This window comes from Camelina sativa, chromosome 18, assembly GCF_000633955.1.
Source record: "Camelina sativa cultivar DH55 chromosome 18, Cs, whole genome shotgun sequence".
NCBI classification, from domain to species: Eukaryota; Viridiplantae; Streptophyta; class Magnoliopsida; order Brassicales; family Brassicaceae; genus Camelina; species Camelina sativa.
Genome location: NC_025702.1, coordinates 17587677 through 17602060, shown reverse-complemented (window position 1 = coordinate 17602060; position 14384 = coordinate 17587677). Strand labels below are relative to the sequence as shown.

At 37.1% G+C, this 14384-nt stretch overlaps 4 protein-coding genes and 1 pseudogene across 6 annotated transcripts; 4 read left to right on the top strand and 1 right to left on the bottom strand.

Annotated features, from left to right (window-relative positions):
• On the top strand, window positions 299-2361 carry LOC104762254 (transcription factor MYB28). Its single transcript, XM_010485507.2, has 3 exons — window positions 299-770; window positions 860-989; window positions 1165-2361. Exons 1-3 carry the CDS (start codon window positions 596-598, stop codon window positions 2012-2014), a joined length of 1155 nt encoding a protein of 384 aa, XP_010483809.1. The 5' UTR covers window positions 299-595; the 3' UTR covers window positions 2015-2361.
• LOC109130590 (glycine-rich RNA-binding protein GRP1A-like) lies at window positions 4196-4688 on the top strand. The gene has a single exon (XM_019240293.1). The coding sequence runs from the start codon at window positions 4374-4376 to the stop codon at window positions 4581-4583; it is 210 nt and encodes a 69-aa protein (XP_019095838.1). The 5' UTR covers window positions 4196-4373; the 3' UTR covers window positions 4584-4688.
• LOC104762252 (ribulose-phosphate 3-epimerase, chloroplastic-like) lies at window positions 5943-8392 on the top strand. Of its 2 annotated transcripts, none has more exons than XM_019240339.1 (10): window positions 5943-6243; window positions 6599-6713; window positions 6811-6951; window positions 7045-7158; window positions 7252-7330; window positions 7417-7526; window positions 7612-7668; window positions 7780-7849; window positions 7943-8035; window positions 8241-8392. In XM_019240339.1, exons 1-9 carry the CDS (start codon window positions 6134-6136, stop codon window positions 7990-7992), a joined length of 846 nt encoding a protein of 281 aa, XP_019095884.1. In that variant the 5' UTR covers window positions 5943-6133; the 3' UTR covers window positions 7993-8035; window positions 8241-8392. The 2 variants fall into 2 exon arrangements, with proteins under 2 accessions (XP_019095884.1, XP_010483808.1); XM_010485506.2 differs by having other exon boundaries at window positions 5944-6243; window positions 8235-8392.
• On the bottom strand, window positions 8317-10629 carry LOC104762253 (annotated as a pseudogene).
• LOC104762250 (protein NEN2) lies at window positions 10794-14366 on the top strand. 2 transcript variants are annotated; one of them, XM_010485503.2, is made up of 7 exons: window positions 10796-10933; window positions 12012-12297; window positions 12477-12634; window positions 12811-12857; window positions 12947-13010; window positions 13122-13783; window positions 13870-14366. In XM_010485503.2, the coding sequence occupies exons 1-7, from the start codon at window positions 10931-10933 to the stop codon at window positions 14105-14107; spliced, it is 1458 nt and encodes a 485-aa protein (XP_010483805.1). In that variant the 5' UTR covers window positions 10796-10930; the 3' UTR covers window positions 14108-14366. The 2 variants fall into 2 exon arrangements, with proteins under 2 accessions (XP_010483806.1, XP_010483805.1); XM_010485504.2 differs by lacking the exons at window positions 12012-12297; window positions 12477-12634; window positions 12811-12857; window positions 12947-13010 and adding exons at window positions 11399-11556; window positions 11733-11779; window positions 11869-11932 and having other exon boundaries at window positions 10794-11219.

The window sequence follows — 14384 nt, the reverse complement described above, 5'->3', positions numbered from 1 at the left end:
GCAAGAATATAGTACATTTACGTGCAGAAAATTTTATAATATGTCATCTCGTATAAGTGCATTCCCCTCTAGCTAATTTAAAAACTTCAAAATAAAATCAAATTAATATCTAATATACAACGTCGCTTTTCAAACATTGATCTTATTAAAAAGATTTACTACTTTAGCTTTGATAAACTTATCTATTTATATAATTAAATAATTTATTAATTACCAAAATATCTGAAAAATAATTTAGTATGTATGTACGTTATATATAGAGGAGCTCGCGATCGTAAGCTCACCACTATCACACAAGTCGTTTAGTCATGCCTCTTGGTTCATCTTCACAAGCTTCTTGATAGCTCTAATTAGTGTTTTGCTATTAAAAAAAAAAAAAAGAAGATTGTACGTAAAAAAAATGAAAACACGTAGCAGCTGTGTGGGTAGGATCCAACAACGTTTCTCGATCTGTTTAATATTCCGATGCATCAGAGTTCTCATTAACAGATCTATTTCTTTCTTATCTAGTTGAACAATATCCTCTGAAATTTTAATTTTCAAAATATTTATATATTTCTCTATTTTTAAATATTGAGTGTTTGTGAGAGATTATATGAAATTTACCCATTATTGGTCATATATATATCGGAAAAAAATGTCAAGAAAGCCATGTTGTGTCGGAGAAGGGCTCAAGAAAGGGGCGTGGACCACCGAGGAGGATAAGAAACTCATATCCTACATCCACGACCACGGAGAAGGAGGCTGGCGCGACATTCCCCAAAAAGCTGGTTTGTACATGCACACACATCTATACATGATTAAATAGTTTTTTTTTTAATTTAAAAAACAAATAATGATGAAGATGGTGTTTGATTAGGCTTGAAACGGTGTGGAAAGAGCTGTAGACTGCGATGGACCAATTACCTTAAACCTGAGATCAAACGAGGCGAGTTTAGTTCAGAAGAAGAGCAGATTATCATCATGCTTCATGCTTCTCGAGGCAACAAGTATGTTTCTATGTTTATATATATAACAAAAAAAAAATGTGTGCGCGTGTATCGATCCGATGGAATGTATAGTGAAATGCATGAAATAAATTTGTATAATATTTAGTTTAAATTGAAGACATGATCATCATCTTAATTCTGTCTTCGGTCTATCTATTCATCTTCTTTCCTCTAGGTGGTCGGTCATAGCGAGACATTTACCTAGAAGAACGGACAACGAGATCAAGAACTATTGGAACACCCATCTCAAAAAACGTTTGGTTGAGCAGGGTATTGATCCCGTGACTCACAAGCCACTAGCTTCTAATTCCAACCCAACGGTTCATGAGAATTTGAATACCCTAAATGCCTCTAGTCCCGACAACCAATACTCACGGTCGAGCTCAATGCCTTCTCTGTCTCCACCTCTATCCGGTTGCAACATGGTTTCCGAGGTGACTGAGTTAAGCAGCAATGATGGAACACCAATTCAAGGCGGCGGTTCCTTGAGTTGCAAGAAAAATTTCAAGAAATCGAGTTCTACATCAAGGCTATTGAACAAAGTTGCAGCTAAGGCCACTTCCATTAAGGATATTTTGTCGGCTTCCGTGGAAGGTAGCTTAAGTGCTACTACAATATCACATGCAAGCTTTTTCAATGGCTTCTCTGAACAGATCCGCAGTGAAGAGGATAGTTCTAATGCATCCCTGACAAATCTCGCTGAATTTGATCCCTTCTCCCAATCATCATTGTACCCTGAGCATGAGATCAATGCTACTTCTGATCTGGACATGGGCCAGGATTATGATTTCTCACATTTTCTCGAAAAACTTGGGGTTGGTAACCACGATGAGGAGAACAATATGAATGTCGAGTACAACCATGATATCCTTATGTCCGATGTTTCCCAAGAAGTCTCATCAACTAGCGTTGACGATCAAGACAACATGGTAGGAAACTTCGAGGGGTGGTCAAATTATCTTCTTGACCATGCCAATTTTATGTATGACACCGACTCAGATTCCCTCGAAAAGCATTTCATATGACTCTTCCTATCCAAGCAAAAAGGTTTCAAACTATCTGAAGACGTATATCAATGGTTCTATATCGATCCGAGGCTTACTATAACTCGCTCCATGGAGGTGTTGTGTATGTATCTAGTATTTGGGTTGGTCCAAGGTCGTCTCATGGTTAATAATCCCAAGTTATTAATACGTTGCTAAATAAGGGATATCCGCAAGACAAAAAAAAAAAAGATGTTTGAGTTTAGGGTTTCTCTTACATTGAGAACCATTCATGTAACCTCGCGAATCAACTGAGAATCGATTTGCGCGCATGGGCCACGATGTTTGATACTATAATATCGTTATAATAATAAAGCTTGTTTTATTTATCTTAAATAATTTTGTATTAGTAGTGTCCATTATAATCATCAGTGCGGCTTGTAGTCATCATTATGCTCCTTTTTGGCTTTAATGCTCTTCTTTATGATTAATTCATTTATTAATTGACTCTAACTTTTCATGGCATGAAAATAGTGGTACTGGTACCTTTCGTTGGATTTGAACCGACCACAACACATCCCTCTTTCCGATGAATATAACTATTGTAGAATGAATAAGAAATGTTAAAAATAATGATAATTTTTTTTTTAATTGCGTAAACGAAAAAGACATTGCAAGAGAAGTGAATTTGTGTGGTCAATAAACAATTTATACATGAAAGCCAAATTAAGATCACGAGGTGAGTTAGAGAGCTCTAATATAATTTATGATCCGACATATTTTGTCTGAAAACAAAGTCGAATCTTGATACAGTAACAATGTAATTTTTATTACTCTATCTTGTTTCAAATTAATTGTCTTAATTTTTTTTAGCGTATATTAAAAATATTTAATTGTTATGTTTTAGTACTCTTGATTAATGTATTTTATTTATTTATTTGCAATCATCAATTAATAAACTAAAAAGTAAAATTTTAAAATTTAATCTAAAATGTATTAAAAACATAAAACGACAACTAATTAGTAAAAAAAGGAGGATAATATTTTTAATGAATATTTTATAATATAAAGTATTATGTGCATATTGTTTTGACTATACAATGAATTTGAATTATAAATTTCACTTCTTGTGTGATATAATTTTTATTTATTCATCTCAATATTAAAATTTTCTGACCTTAACATCTTTACAAAAACATAATTTCATATCATAATGCACTCACTAATTCCAAATAAAGAAAAAGACTGATAAGACTAGTTAGAGTATTTTCTTTAAAAAAATTGGACAAATAGTTCGGAGGAGTCTTACTCACTTTACATAATTGGCCTTTAGACCCACTCATCCCTCAATCATGTTTTGTAAAGAAAAAAAAAAAGAATTGTAAAATACCCCTATGATCTTATTAAGAGGCACAAAAACAATTCAACTTACCAGTTACGAGACCAGTTATCATCGTGATTGCTCTCGACCCCATATATACATCCTATGTGTCTTGTGCATATATAGATCATCATCAGGAACTCTACATTTGTTTTATTTTATTCGCAATACACTTTTATATCAGAATCATATGTTCCACCATCCTCCACAGTCCACGAGTGGTTCGTTATCATATCATGATGCACAACTTTACTTTGATAAAGATTATATGGATATATTATTTATACATAATAGGTTTTATAATCTTAAGCACGTTTTTGCTATATATGTCTCTTTTGTCGGCGTGTGGTGGAATTTCTAATCTAATTACGTAAGGTGATACTTATTGATGATACTAACCCTTTTGATTTTACAGGTTGTAAAAGAGCCCAAGCCACTTACATTACTATTTTAAAGAATGTGAGTTGGGGTGTACTGTCTTTTAAAACCCAATCCAATCCAATCCAATTTTTTTCTTTTTGTCACAAACAAACTTTGTTTAACAATTGAACGATACATTTATGATTTATGTACCATCTATATAACCCAAAATTATAAGTGCTAACCAAAAAAAGGAAGATGCTTTTGTTAACCGACTTAAAATTAATGAAGCACTGAGATATTATTTAGGACCAACTGCACAAACATAATTAGGCGTAATGCTAATGGGCTTAACTTAAAAGGCTAAAATAGTATTGTAACGGATGTGGAGAGCCGTGTGATGTATTCAACACCTTAATAAATGGTAGTTAAATCAATCACGTTGTAAATATAAAGATTGTACAGCAAACTAGTCACTTTTACGAGGTAGTTTGAATCAGTTCAAGTAATGCAGAGATCTTGGGAAGCATCACTTGACACTTGTTGACCAACGTTTTGAGTCGGCTCTTTTCTCTCTCTATAAATTAGCCATTTCTCAATCTACTTTTTTAACACATTCTCAAACCTCCAAATTCTTGAACAAAATATCATTCGAAAGAAATGAGTGGAAAAGGCAGCAGCAGCGGTGGAGATGGAGGAAAGAGCGGTGGCGGTAGTGGAAACGGTGGAGGAGGTAAAAGCGGTGGAGGAGGAGGTAACATGGTCGCACCAGGGACAAAGGGAGGTGCATACATCTCAAGAGGTGGATTTGAGAGTAACCCTCAAGGTTACTTTAGTAATCTGCATGGTAGTGGACAGAGCAAGAAGTGAGTGATGACTTCGAGTACAATCATGAGCCATCTTCTTTTCATCTAATTCTCTAGTTCCTTGAATAAAAATGCAATGAAGTTCAAAACTTCAATTAAGTATTGAATAAATGAGTTTTGAATAAATGAGTTTTATCTTTATGATCATTTGTGTTATTGATTCGTTTCCACTCTTCTTATTTTCCTAAAATCAATCTCGGTAGTGGTCGTCATGAAACATTCTTCTATGGGAAGATATATAAAGAGAGCAAACAAAGATCATTGGCCTTCTTGGATCAAATAAATGGTCCTAGAATGTACTCCCTCTGTTATAAAAGTTGATGTTTAGAATCTTTTACACATTTTAAGAAAATAATGATTACTGAGTTTAAATATATTTTTTCTTTGACTAAAAAAATATTCTTTAATTTTAAACTAATAAGATAACATGGTAGCACCAGGGACAAAGGGAAGTGCATACATCCCAAGAGGTGGATTTGAGAGTAACCCTCAAGATTACTTTAGTAATCTGCATGGTAGTGGACAGAGCAAGAAGTGAGTGACGATGACTACAAGCAAGCATGAGCCATCTTCTTTCATCTTATATTCTCTAGTTCCTTAATAAAAAATGCAATGAAGTTCAAATAAAGTATTGAATAAAAATTATTTTATCTTTATGATCATTTGTGTTCTTGCTTCGTTTCCACTCTTCTTATTTTCTTAAATCAATCTCGTTAGTCGTCGACTCGTCATGAGAAATATGCGTCTATGTGAAGATATAAAGAGAGCAAACAAAGATCATGGATCAAATATAATATGGTCCTAGAATGTAATATCAGCACAACTACCAAAACTATTAAATCTGGTTCAGTTTCAGATTTGTGTATACTGTTGACAAAAAATATATGATTTTGGACAATTGAATTTCATACATGTTATTTGGTCAATTGTTTGAAAGTCATATACATTGCAAATTGACTCTTGAATTCTTATTAGTTTATCACTGTTATATATTTTATTCAAATTATTAGTAATGACCTAAAACACTGTTTTTATTATTAAAAAAAGTTTAGTTTGTAGTAAAAGTATATATATATATATATATATATTTTTTTTTTGTGCACAAAAATATATTTTCTTTTTTGACATAATTTTAAAAGAAATATCTAGAATAATTATATTTTTGGCAAAAAAAGACCATTCCCACAAATATTACAAGTCATGCCCCCATGGATACAGAGCCAACCGTTTGAGATAAGCTGCATCAGCATTGGATCATCCGAAGAGGGTAAGGAAGACGTTACCCACGAGACCTCAATCACACGTGGCGGATTCTCAGATATTCTCTTTCTCTCTCTTTTATATTTTTTTCCTGGGAAATAAAGTTTTCGTTTTTTTGTTTGTTTGTTTGTTTGTTTGTTTGTTGGGTTTGAGAGGGAGAGAATTTGGTTGTAGAGGAGACAAAAGCAAGAAGATTTTGGGGTTTTGAATCCATTCTCATTACCCTATAACCCACCCAACTCTTTTCAGGATTCTAAGTGAGAGAAGAAACTTGAAATCTCTGATTTTTTGGATATGTCGAGCTCAGCCGCTTCCTTGTGTTGTTCATCAACTCAGGTCAATGGGTTTGGTCTTAGGCCTGAAAGGTCCCTTCTTTACCAACCCACTTCCTTTTCTTTCTCCAGGTATATATTCTGCTGCTCTTTCAGAGTCCCTACAATCGAAAGTTCATTCCTTTTTTCTTTTCCTTTGAGGCTTTGATTTTGATGATTGGAATCCAAATCTTGAATTTTTGATCGGTGTGACACTAAATACAGTTTTGTTGTTGTTACTACGATTGCTCGGAGTCAGAGATTGGTTTGTTTAGTATCGTTGAATTGAAATTTGCTGAATTTATGTGGTAACTGAAGATTGTTTGATTTGTATCATTATGTCTTTCTTGTGTTTGTGGATATGTCCTGTTTGATCTCGAGAGAGCTACTCTGCATTTACTGTTATCCTCAATTGACACTAACTTTGGTATGTAAAAACTTTTTGCAGAAGGAGAACTCATGGAATTGTCAAGGCTTCAGCTCGGGTTGATAAGTTTTCCAAAAGCGATATCATTGTTTCTCCCTCAATTCTCTCGGCTAACTTCGCCAAATTAGGCGAGCAGGTTTATTGTTGCCCTCCTTTTAGATTTGCTGTTTCGATGACTTCCTGTTTCTCTCTATCTCCATTTCACTCTTTTTTGTTTCTCTGGTTTCTTTCAGGTAAAAGCAGTGGAGTTGGCAGGCTGTGATTGGATTCATGTTGATGTGATGGACGGTCGTTTTGTTCCCAACATTACAATTGGACCTCTCGTGGTTGATGCTTTGCGTCCTGTGACAGATCTCCCGTTGGATGTTCATCTTGTAAACACTTGTTCCTTTTCTTATTTGTTAGTACATTATATGGTTTCTTGGTGTTCAAAGTCACATTTCTGATTAAACATTCTTTGAAACCAGATGATTGTTGAACCTGAGCAGAGAGTTCCGGATTTCATCAAAGCAGGTGCTGATATAGTCAGTGTGCATTGTGAACAGCAATCAACCATCCATTTGCATCGTACCGTCAATCAAGTACTGATATTTTCATGCTTCTGCTATAAACTTTTTAATTTGATGGAGTATTCTTACGCTAATCATACCATGTGATGCTACAATGGTGTTTAGATCAAAAGCCTAGGGGCTAAAGCTGGAGTTGTCCTAAACCCTGGAACCCCATTGAGTGCAATAGAATATGTTTTGGATGGTGAGTTTTTCTATCCTAATAGCACTTGCTTTGGCAAGAGACGATAAGGTTATTCTCATTGGAGTATTATTTGTTTCTGAAATCAGTGGTGGATCTGGTCTTGATAATGTCGGTCAACCCCGGGTTTGGTGGACAGAGCTTTATCGAAAGCCAAGTAAAGAAAATCTCGGACTTGAGAAAAATGTGTGCAGAGAAGGTATCAATCAGATAACTTCTCTCCTAGTGAAATACTCTTCTCTTCTCTTCTCTTCTCTTCTCAAAACATTATCTTGTTGTTTTAGGGAGTAAACCCATGGATTGAAGTTGATGGTGGTGTCACTCCAAAGAATGCATACAAGGTGAAGCTCGAATACTCTTCCCAGTTTCATCTTTAACTCACATTTTCCTGCTGTAGATATTTGTGTGTCCTAGAGTTCTCTAGAATATGAATCTTTTGTGGGCTGTGATAGGTTATTGAGGCTGGAGCAAATGCTCTAGTAGCTGGATCAGCTGTATTTGGAGCTAAGGACTACGCAGAAGGTATAGAGATGAAACCGATGTATACTTTCTCAGTTTAGCCAGTAGGAAGATGTTCTAACATTGGTTCTGTTTGTTTGTTTGAAAAATCTGTAGCTATAAAGGGAATTAAGGCAAGCAAGAGGCCAGAAGCTGTAGCTGTGTAATGCGAAGAAACAACAAGCGAAAAAAAGACTTTATTAAACTTAGGTTAATGATTTCCCCGTATCCGTATAGTCCATGTTTGTATCTTACTATTTTGCTCGCAGTACAAAAATTTGAGTCTTGAAAACTAAAATTCGCAAGTTTGTGCCTTGTCTGTTTGCTGTTTCTTCCATTTCTTGGTGAGAAAATTTGTTTCCGGGGTTTCTCTATGGTTTGACCTGAATTGCAATGACTTTTATTTCAGGAACAGTTAAGGTCAAAGACGATCACCCAGATGTTGTCATTGTCTCCAATTACCATAAAATCCATAAGAATCAAACTCAATATTTTCAATGTATACTACTCTGTACCATTGTCTTGTAAATTGATGCAGATTCTATATATTTTGCAAATATGCTGTTACATATGTGTTTTTGACTTTGGAAAATAAAGCATTTTCATTTCTCTAGCGACTCTCCCCCTGAAATTCAGTGACAATCACTTTGCTCGATCTTGTGCAAAAGCTTTATCCTTATATACAACCAAGAGCCTGAGATTGAACCAAAAAATCATGAAGCTCGTAAGATTGACTTGCTGCTAATTAGCTGATAGTTCCCAAACGGCTTGGATTGGTCAAGAAACAAGCTGATCTTAGATATCCATTCTCTTCGTAAAACCTGGCTAGCAATTGATTCGCCAAAAGGTTAGGCAATGTCCCAGTTTAGATCATATCACAGTGCAACATCATTGTATCGGTAATACGTTTTTCTTGGAGATGACCCTTCAACATCGAAATGTAACTCCATATGTCAGGGGTTATCCCACCAGATCTCATGTCTGAGAAGCACCTGCTAGCTCGAAGAATGTAGCCGTTCTGACATAACCCTTGGATCAAGCATGTAAAACCCACATGATTCCAGGAGCTCCTCTGAACAAGGGATTTACCGGTCACAGCTTGATTGTTTTCCAGATAAAAATCAATGGCATCAGACATTCTCCCTTCTTTCCAGAATCCATCTACTAAGCAAGCGAGCGTGTGATCATTAGGGTGGATTCCAGCCTCTAGCATGTCACTGTACAGCTTTAGTGCTTCTTTCATCTTGGCCTCCTTGAAGTGTGCATCAATCAAAGCTGTGTAGGTCACAACATCAGGAATTATACCTTTGATGGTCATCTCCGAGTACAAGCCAATTGCAGCTTTTATGTTTCTCACTTTGCAGTAACCGTCGATCAAAATAGAAAAGGTTAGGATGTTGGGTTCTATGCCACTTGCTGTCATCTCTGAGCACAAATCCAGAGCTTTCTCCATATTGTATTCTTTACAAAACCCATGAATCAATGAATTGTAAGTCACAGAGGTTGGGAAAATTCTCTCATTCTTCATCCTCTGAAATAACTGATTTGCTTCTGCTAGCCGATCTTCACTACAAAGCCCGTTGATAAGTATAGTATAAGAGAATACATTGGCACAAGATTTAAACTTTCCATCTCGGAAAGCAATCCCATTGCTTCCAACATATCTCCTGATCTGCACTGTCCATGAATTAAACAGTTATAAACATATAAATTAGGATCAACTCCAAACTTCACCATATGCACCAAAAGGCTCCTCGCAGCAACCAATTCACGCGCTTTGCAAAAACCATCAACCAATGTGCCAAAAACAACAACATTTGGCAACAGTTCAGCAACCTTGATCTCCTTATACAATGTGTAAGCTTGTCTCAGGTTATGGATCTTGCAGTAACCATCAATCATTGCACTGTAAGTAAACAAGTTTGGAACAACGCCATGTTTCTTCATCAATCTGAACATTTTCTCTGCTTCCTCCATCTTATTTTCCCTACACAGATCACGGATATATATGGTATAGATATAAACATTCGGCTTGATCCCTAACGAAGTCATCTCATCAAGGAGTTTCTCTTTCTTGGAAGATAAACCTTGTTTGAAACAGCATTGAAACAAAACAGAGTAAATGTGGACATCAGGGACCAAACCACGAGAGATCATAAGTTGGTAATCAGCCCAGACTGAATCAAACCTTTCCTTTCTAACCAATCCATTCAAAATCGCAAGAAAAGCTTTCGAATCCGGTGAACAACTCATCTCTCGACTCACCCAAAGAGCTTCTTCAAACAAACCCATCTCTAAAAGCTCCATAATCAATAGACTAAACACCCCAAGACTAAAATTCTCACCCTGAATATCTTCGAGAGCATTGAAAACTCTATAAGATATATCAGTCGGCTCACTGTGGCGCCTGAGACTTTCCATGAGGCTTTTTATCAAACACCTGGCGAGCATATACTTCTGAGCTCCGGTCAAAATGTGAATCACTTCCGAAATATTTCGAAGATCCTTTTTCTTCGAGATCTCGAGTCTCGTAGACGCTTTGAACAGCTTGAGCGCTTCTTCCGTGGATCTGCATTTCAGTATTGCTTCCGCTAGACTCGAAGAAGAAGAAGAAGAAGACGACAAAGAAGCCAACAAAGATGCTGAATTTGACAGAGAAGGAGACTGAGATAACAATCTGATGGTGAAAAATTGAAACTTGTAGATGTAAGTTCTATGTTGAAGAAGCAAAAGCTTCAACATCTGGAGAAGAGAATGGTACAAAGTCCTCTGATTCTGAGAAAACTACACCTTCTTCGTAGAAGAGCGGTACAATACTATCATCGGTTTATTCCGGTTAGTTTTGGTTTAATCTGATCTAACACGGTCAATGAGTCAAAGGGGCGATGAACTAAAAACAAAACCTTGACTTGAAGAAGAACATAAAAAACGAATCTTTACAGGTTAAGCTTTGGCCTTTTCCTAGCAAATTGGGCAAAAGGAAGTAAAACAAAACCCACCTTACCAAGTAATCTTCTCCGTATAAATCTCTCGCCGACCTCAATTTCGATAAAAAGTTCAATACTTTTTACATTTTTCGCTCAATTCAATCCGACTCTTTTAACAATGGTTGGTCTAACTCCAGCTGAGGATCGTTCAGAGATTGCTTTCTTCGACCTCGAGACGACAATTCCGTTCCGACCTGGTCAGCCGTACGCGATTCTGGAGTTTGGATCGATCTTGGTTTGTCCAAAGAAGCTAGTTGAGCTACGAAACTACTCCATCCTGGTTCGACCTGCTAATCTCGACTTCATCACGCCTCGCTCGGTTAAGTGCAACGGTATCAAACGTGAAGACGTCGAGCCAGCTCCTAGTTTTGCAGATATAGCTGACACTGTCTTCGATATTCTCCATGGTATGGTATAGCTGAATTGGAACTAGAGACGAAATTTATGTTCTTTTTGAAGAATTGTGTGTTTCTAGGTGCCAATGGAGATGAAACTGTCACAATCTGAGCTCAAAGTTGAGAACTTTCTTGAGTTTTTTTTTTTGTTTAGGTGTGTTGATGTTTTGGTTTTTTGGTTTATCTTGTAGGAAGGATATGGGCTGGTCACAATATATTGAAGTTCGATTGTCCAAGGATAAGAGAAGCATTTGCTGAGATTGGACGAGATCCACCTGTGCCAAAAGGCACCATTGACTCGTTAGCTTTGCTTACTCAAAGGTTTGGGAGGAGAGCTGGTGATATGAAGGTAAACAATGATCCTAGAGAGAGAGAGACATGTTCTCTGGAGACTTTATCTTTTTGTTTGAATAGACATGATTTGATCTGTGTATTTTTTTTATTTGCTTGATAGAGATTAGCTCTTGAATTCGAATTTGACAGTTTTTTTGAAGCGTATTCTGTTTCCCTGCATTGTTTGGACAGATGGCGACTTTGGCTAAATACTTTGGACTTGGCAACCAGACGCATAGGTAAGTTATATATGCGAGCTTTTTGTATTACGGTGTTTCAATAGGCTGGCTGAGTTCTAATGCTTTGCAAGTTTCTTTAATCTTTGTAGGAGTCTGGACGATGTCAGGATGAATTTGGAGGTTCTCAAGTATTGTGCTACTGTTTTGTTCTTGGTATGCTCTCTTTTATCTCCTCGAGATTGAATATCTTGTGTTGTGTCCCAATCGCTTTGTNCCGACTCTTTTAACAATGGTTGGTCTAACTCCAGCTGAGGATCGTTCAGAGATTGCTTTCTTCGACCTCGAGACGACAATTCCGTTCCGACCTGGTCAGCCGTACGCGATTCTGGAGTTTGGATCGATCTTGGTTTGTCCAAAGAAGCTAGTTGAGCTACGAAACTACTCCATCCTGGTTCGACCTGCTAATCTCGACTTCATCACGCCTCGCTCGGTTAAGTGCAACGGTATCAAACGTGAAGACGTCGAGCCAGCTCCTAGTTTTGCAGATATAGCTGACACTGTCTTCGATATTCTCCATGGTATGGTATAGCTGAATTGGAACTAGAGACGAAATTTATGTTCTTTTTGAAGAATTGTGTGTTTCTAGGTGCCAATGGAGATGAAACTGTCACAATCTGAGCTCAAAGTTGAGAACTTTCTTGAGTTTTTTTTTTTGTTTAGGTGTGTTGATGTTTTGGTTTTTTGGTTTATCTTGTAGGAAGGATATGGGCTGGTCACAATATATTGAAGTTCGATTGTCCAAGGATAAGAGAAGCATTTGCTGAGATTGGACGAGATCCACCTGTGCCAAAAGGCACCATTGACTCGTTAGCTTTGCTTACTCAAAGGTTTGGGAGGAGAGCTGGTGATATGAAGGTAAACAATGATCCTAGAGAGAGAGAGACATGTTCTCTGGAGACTTTATCTTTTTGTTTGAATAGACATGATTTGATCTGTGTATTTTTTTTATTTGCTTGATAGAGATTAGCTCTTGAATTCGAATTTGACAGTTTTTTTGAAGCGTATTCTGTTTCCCTGCATTGTTTGGACAGATGGCGACTTTGGCTAAATACTTTGGACTTGGCAACCAGACGCATAGGTAAGTTATATATGCGAGCTTTTTGTATTACGGTGTTTCAATAGGCTGGCTGAGTTCTAATGCTTTGCAAGTTTCTTTAATCTTTGTAGGAGTCTGGACGATGTCAGGATGAATTTGGAGGTTCTCAAGTATTGTGCTACTGTTTTGTTCTTGGTATGCTCTCTTTTATCTCCTCGAGATTGAATATCTTGTGTTGTGTCCCAATCGCTTTGTTTATGGATTTTTGGAATATATTTGATTTAAATGTATGCTATGTTGCAACAGGAATCAAGCCTTCCAGATGAACTTATAGAGAACTCGGTTACTACTACTCCAGAAACAAGTTCAAGAAGGCGTAGGAATATCAAAACATCTCCTCTTCAATCTCCCACTGATCAGAAGACAGGAGAAAACAGTACAACTATACCTATTTTATCATTTGTTTCATCCGCAGAAGCTCAAACGGATCCGTTTGATATGAGCACTTTGAAAAACGAAATAGCGCCAGAGGTTCTTCAATCAGATTTTCCCATGGAAGAAAAAAATCAGCAGTCTGAGGCTGTTGCCTCTGAGTCTGAGGGTACCAGTGACCAGGAAGGATTCTTTGAGCTAGATAAAATATCTATTTCAAGTATCAGAGCTACTCATATCCCATTATATGATGGGAGCCAAACAATGAAGCTACAGCTCTTCCTTGGGGACAAACCCCTTCAGCTCCATTGTCCTCGTCTGAAAGTACGGTTTGGAATTAATGGGAAATTTATGGACAAAGCTGGGAGACGGAGGCTGAACTTTTTAGTTGATCTGTATCCCAGTCTCTGCAGTGTACTGCAAGAATGTGACAGTGCTGCACAAACAATATCTGTTGATTCAGGCAGTGGTTCTGAGTGGAACCCAGCGGTCATGCCAATGAAAGAATTTCTGAACTGTCCTACCGCAAGGATACAGTAAGTTCGCCTATATCTCCTTTTACTGGTTTCATTTAGAAACCATGTTTGCTTAGCGTTTCCTGATTGTTTCTTTGTTTGTGCAGTGTACCCACAGAGTTTAATGGGGATGTAGACCGGTATGCAGCTGAGATACACCAGAAAGAGTTCTCTGGAGCTACCGCTATTCAGAAACTCATTTCTTGCAACCCGAAGGCTGAGGAGCTTGAGTCTTTGTTGAATCGTGGAACCGTTCTGGACGCTTTCTTGTCTCTGGAGCCATACGATTATCAGCAGAGAGCTGGAATCCGTTTAGTTGCCAAAAAGCTAGTTATACATCAGTAAACATTACTCAATAGCACCACAGAGAGTAAGTTAAGAAATTAGAGTTTAGTGGACTCTAGGGATTAGTTTATGTACTCATGAAAGACCAATACAGAACTGCTGTTCAGTAGATAGCTAAATTATGTTCTTAGTTCCAAATTACTTGCTATCCAGATTTAGATTTGTCATATGCACATGGTTTCTTGTCTGTAACTGTAACAGAATTGCATTTGCAATCTTACGTCCATCAGAGTAATGAAAGAACCTTTCATTTAGGGAACACATGTCTCTCTTTTCA

Coding starts and splice junctions, on each gene's coding strand:
- LOC104762254 (XM_010485507.2), top strand. CDS start 596: ATGAAATTTACCCATTATTGGTCATATATATATCGGAAAAAAATGTCA. Junction 771..859: donor CGACATTCCCCAAAAAGCTG/GTTTGTACATGC, acceptor GTGTTTGATTAG/GCTTGAAACGGTGTGGAAAG. Junction 990..1,164: donor CATGCTTCTCGAGGCAACAA/GTATGTTTCTAT, acceptor TCTTTCCTCTAG/GTGGTCGGTCATAGCGAGAC.
- LOC109130590 (XM_019240293.1), top strand. CDS start 4,374: ATGAGTGGAAAAGGCAGCAGCAGCGGTGGAGATGGAGGAAAGAGCGGT.
- LOC104762252 (XM_019240339.1), top strand. CDS start 6,134: ATGTCGAGCTCAGCCGCTTCCTTGTGTTGTTCATCAACTCAGGTCAAT. Junction 6,244..6,598: donor ACTTCCTTTTCTTTCTCCAG/GTATATATTCTG, acceptor AACTTTTTGCAG/AAGGAGAACTCATGGAATTG. Junction 6,952..7,044: donor TCCCGTTGGATGTTCATCTT/GTAAACACTTGT, acceptor CTTTGAAACCAG/ATGATTGTTGAACCTGAGCA.
- LOC104762250 (XM_010485504.2), top strand. CDS start 10,931: ATGGTTGGTCTAACTCCAGCTGAGGATCGTTCAGAGATTGCTTTCTTC. Junction 11,220..11,398: donor TGTCTTCGATATTCTCCATG/GTATGGTATAGC, acceptor TTTATCTTGTAG/GAAGGATATGGGCTGGTCAC. Junction 11,557..11,732: donor GGAGAGCTGGTGATATGAAG/GTAAACAATGAT, acceptor TTGTTTGGACAG/ATGGCGACTTTGGCTAAATA.